This window comes from Poromitra crassiceps (genome assembly GCF_964638095.1).
Source record: "Poromitra crassiceps genome assembly, chromosome: 2".
Lineage (NCBI taxonomy): Eukaryota > Metazoa > Chordata > Actinopteri > Beryciformes > Melamphaidae > Poromitra > Poromitra crassiceps.
In genome coordinates this window covers 74,225,534-74,230,533 of record NC_139624.1, presented here as the reverse complement: position 1 = coordinate 74,230,533, position 5,000 = coordinate 74,225,534, and the positions used below count along the sequence as shown (strand labels likewise).

The window sequence follows — 5,000 nt, the reverse complement described above, 5'->3', positions numbered from 1 at the left end:
AGGAGCGCTGCCGAACCTGGAAGCCGATACCGCAGCTGGTGCTGCACGGAGACCAGAGGGTCCAGGGGGTCCAGGCTCCGTTTCTATAGGGAGACACACAGGGACAACATGAGACCAGAGAGTCCAGGAGGTCCAGGCTCCGTTTCTATAGGGAGACACACAGGGACAACATGAGACCAGAGAGTCCAGGAGGTCCAGGCTCCGTTTCTATAGGCAGACACACCGGGACATATGGCTTCATACAGCCCTAGCTACACGACATACGGTATAAACGAATGCTGCGCAGGAAAAGCGTCGGCGGTAAATGTAATTCTGAGAGGGGGATAAAACAACACCATTGTCAGCGTTTCTATCAGCCCACCCTCTGAGTTAATCTAACACTTTGAGATTGTTTTGAACAGTCTCACCAGAGCCACATCGCCTTTATAAGTGAACAAACAACACTCTCATTAACACGTGCTAACTTCAAGTAATTGTCTCGGGAAAATTTGCTCTGATGTTGTGCTCTGATGACTCGGCGTTGGCGAAGGCGTGAGTAACGATCTCGGAAGAGTTAAGTAGGCGTAGGTCAAACATTGCCAAAAAATAAAATAAAATAATAAAATAAAATAAACTTTGTAAAACCCGTCAACAAGGGAACATAGAAAAAAAGAGATTCGAAATGAGTCTATGATCAAATTGGTTTTCACAATAATAATCACAATTATTTACAAAAACACATAGCTCTAACTCTTCTTGGCAGTGTACTGAATATGATTACTTTCTTTCTCACTTATAATCACATTTTTCAATGTAAATAAATCATCTATTTTAGCATCCAATGGGCCTCAATAGTTGTTGCCAGTCTGCAGGCTTTCTCTGATTACACTGGACTGAATATTATAAGATTATTAACATATCATACGGCATATCATATAACACCCAGTAAACCCCATTGACTAGATAGATAGAATGGATATAGATGGAATAGATAGATGGATTAGATAGATATATACAGTAGATAGACAGACAGACAGACAGACAGACAGACAGACAGACAGGCAGACAGACAGACACACAGACACACACACACACACACACACACACACACACACAGACAGACAGACAGACGCACGCACGCGCGCACGCACACACACACACACACACACACACACACACACACACACACACACACACACACACAGAAGAGGGAAGAGAGACTGACAGACAGACAGACAGACAGACAGACAGACAGACACGCACGCACACGCACACACACACACACACACACACACACACAGAAGAGGGAAGAGAGACTGATAGCAGGTGAAGTGGATCTCCTGGTGGAGGTCCACAGTGTTTACCTGGAGCAGTTGGCGACCTCCACGCTGATCCCGTAACAGTGCTGGCCTCCACACTGAGGGGCGGGGCTGTCACAGGCCCGCGTCCGACACAGACAGGACCCGGCGCCGCCTCCGTCACTATGGCTACAAGTGGACCAGCCCGACCAGGCGCCGAAGCCCCCGTCCACCGTCACATTACGCACCTGTTGGCCCATTCAGAAGGCCGGAAATAAATCACCCGAGGGGAAAAAAATGCTTTTTCTCCGAAATCGCTGTAACAACAACCTGCCATCTTTGTTTATTGAATTACAGTGATGCTCTTAGAAAATGTGTTGCTTTGGGGAAACCAATCCACAAAAAGCAACAGTAGATGCTAACACGAATCGATTTAGCTCAAATGGATGCAAAAAGAACTATATTGCATCACCTACACAGACAGTAATAGCACATCCATAATGGGTTTGTTATGAGGGACATGAACGTGCTGTAAACACAAGGAAGATGTGATGTATGAACATTGAAACGAGAAAACATTTGAAAACAGCAAAGGAGAGGTTCAGAGCGAGAGGGGGGGGAAATGTACGCTGTGAATCAACACATTCAAAGGACAAACATATGAGGGGAATAAATGTAAAACCAGACATATTCAATATAGCAGGAATAAAAACACGAAGGCTGCAAATATTACAGGAGCCATGAATTATAAGTGCTGTCCTCGGCATACGAGCTAACTACTAAAAGGCGCTGGTGTGAGATGCTAAAGTGCAGGTGATATGAGCCATGTCGCCGCTACGTTTCAGGGTAATTTAAAAATGCAAAGTTGGTTCTCTCCCAGCAGGGGGAGAGAGAAAGCCTGATCATCAGGCTGCGTTGGGGAGAGAGGCAGGAATAACATCAGGGGGCGCCTGCCTGCCCTCACTGCTCTTAGTGGTAATTGAGCTCTGCCGCTTGTCCAAATTGAGGCCGCTTGGCTAAAAGGCAGAGAAACATTGACATCAATGCGCTGCCCTCGAAAGACAACAACTACTGTAGGAAGGAGGCCGCTAATATCGCGTTTCTTTCACCAAGCCATTAACATATTCCTCTTTACTGGTGGAGAGACAAAGCTGAATAATTTCAGTTAATAACGTGGGAGAGTTAGACAGGCCGCTGCCACAAAGAGGCTGTTAGATCTACAGTATAACGCGCAGGCACATGAAAAGCACAAGTGTTTCATGTGCATCATAAGGGAAATCAATGATTTTTCAGAGACACTGCGGGATTACAACAGCTGACTGTTATACATCGTCTCCGAGAACACTTTGACGCCATGTTTTCTCTCCTCAGCCGGGGGTTTGATCATGCAGCAAAACACAGTTACTCGAAACTTAAGTTTTTTCAGGTGAGTCGAGTTCCGTACAAAAACAATTTAGCCTGTTGGGGGTTAGAAAGTTCCATTTCACCTGAGCTGAAAAACCCAGACAAAAACATACCCTTCAGTGACTAAGACTTTGCCCCACTGTAACCGCAGAAAAAAACTAACTTTAGCCGTTTTGCTTGTTTCCATAGCGGAGTGGAGACTGTGTTAGTGCCAGATGGCGTTTGTGAACCGGTTGGTAAAGCGTGTTTCCTGTCTCTGCCTACACACACTGCATCGTCTAACTTTAGTGTGAACCGGCTTCCACCTCCAGTCTTTACAAACAGAAGGAAACAGTTGATATTCAGCCAGGGAGTCCAACTCAAATTTAGACTAAATCATCGAAGTGTAATCAAAGACGTCGTCTTTGTTTTCCCCCAGTTTCCTTTCCTGGCATTGAACTGTTGAAGGCGTAACAATTTTCCAATTTTGGTCTGGCTTCACAAGCTCTATTGTGTAGCCTGTTTCTCTCTGTCTGCAGACGAGTTATGTCTGCCAACGCTAATTCATGCCTCTTCTAAATGGATGTGACCTGGTGAGACTGAGGTTGAGTCAGTAAATATTCCCCTCAGCCAGATGAAAAGTGGTACGTGCCTACAGTACCTGAAAATGCATCAAAACGGAACAGTGCAGCTGGGAACCAGCCAAGGGTTTCATCTGTGAGCTGACCCGTGCATTTAAAACAATGCTATAAGCTGGCAGTCATAACTGTACCTTTTAAAGGAACAGCTCACCCTAAAATCCAAAATACATATATTCCCTCTCACCTGCACTCCTATTTATCCATCTATATCGTTTTGTGTTAGTTGCCTGAGTTTCGGAGATATCGGCCGCAGCGTTTCTGCCTTCTCTCCACTACAATGGGACCACATCACCCCAGTCCTTCAACAACTCCACCGGCTTCCCATCTCCTCCCGGATCACCTACAAAATCCTCGTCATCACTTACAAAGCTCTCCACCAACTGCCCCCCCCATATCTCACCAACCTCCACTTCCCCTACCAACCCTCCCGTTCCCTCCGATCCACCTCTGCCGGCCTTCTCTCCACCCCCAAATCCAACCTCCGCAGTTTCGGCGACAGAGCCTTCTCCAGGGCAGCTCCCAAGCTCTGGGACTCTCTCCCCCTGGACATTAGAGAATCAGACTCCCTCACTCTTCTCCTCTGCCTTCTCCTAGCTCCCCCTGCCTATCCCTGTGTGCCTGTGTCGTGTTTGTCCATTGTCTGTTGCACTTACCTCGTCCACGCCCCTTTAGTGTTTCTTTTTGTAAAGCGTCTTTGAGTCCTCGAAAAGCGCTATATAAAACCCATGTTTATTATTATTACAATGGAACTGGATGGCACTCGGCTTGTGGTGCTCAAAGTGCCAAAGAAATACATTTGAAAAACTCAACAGCATTGTCTCTTTCCAGAAATCATGACCCCGTTACTCAAGATAATCCACAGACCTTGTTATGAGCAGTTTCATGGAGGAACTATTTTCTTTTGACCAAACTACACCCACTAGCTGCTAGCTAGTTCCTACATGAGACTGCAAAAGAAGATAGTTCCTACATCAAACTGCTCACAACAAAGTCTGTGCATTATCTGTGCATTATCGCGAGCACTACAAGCCGAGTGCCATCCAGTTCCATTGTATTGGAGAGAAGGCAGACATCTCTGCGGCCGATATCTCCGAAACTCAGGCAACTATCCCAAAAGGATATAGATGGATAAATAGCACTACAGGTGAGAGGAAAAATATGTATTTTGGATTTTAGGGTGAGCTGTCCCTTTAATTACACAGAGGTAACTATCATCTTCAGGGGGAAATGTGATTCCTACCTGGGGCTGTATTTTGTTCAGTCACATGATGGACAAATGTTTTTTTCTCACCTGTGCCTGCTTGCTATTCTGGTGCCTTGTGGCACAGCAGGGGGTAGCAGTAACAGTCAGGCAGCGTAGTCGAGCGGGTGTCATGGATTACAGGGATTTGTCTTGCCTCGCTCACCTGCTCCTCAGACCTCAGCTAAAGTGCACCGTGCACAAAATCACCCAATGAACGCAGGCAGATCCTATACAAAAAGCATTATATATATAGCTTATAGTAACCCTTTCTTTGTCGATGTTGTGTTGTGTCCATTTCAATTTCATATGAATCTCTCGAGCAGGAATACATTTCCATTCTAAGTGAAGTATATCTACACACACGTCATCTTACTGTATCATCTGTGTGTATGATGCTCCCTGATGGGGATCCTCTCTGGAGATCATGCTGGTGGTTGGATGGCCCTCGCTTCTGTA

The 5,000-nt window shown here is 45.9% G+C and overlaps 1 protein-coding gene across 1 annotated transcript in view; it reads right to left on the bottom strand.

The window, feature by feature from the left end:
* The window catches only part of sema5a (sema domain, seven thrombospondin repeats (type 1 and type 1-like), transmembrane domain (TM) and short cytoplasmic domain, (semaphorin) 5A), a 244,834-nt gene that overhangs the window by 81,673 nt on the left and 158,161 nt on the right, over positions 1-5,000 (bottom strand). The window contains exons 13-14 of the mRNA XM_083655428.1: positions 1,344-1,525; positions 1-83 (exon numbers count right to left, since the gene is read on the bottom strand). The exon at positions 1-83 is cut by the window's left edge and continues 61 nt beyond it. Coding sequence (XP_083511554.1) covers positions 1-83; positions 1,344-1,525 — 265 coding nt within the window. The remainder of the gene's footprint in view (positions 84-1,343; positions 1,526-5,000) is intronic.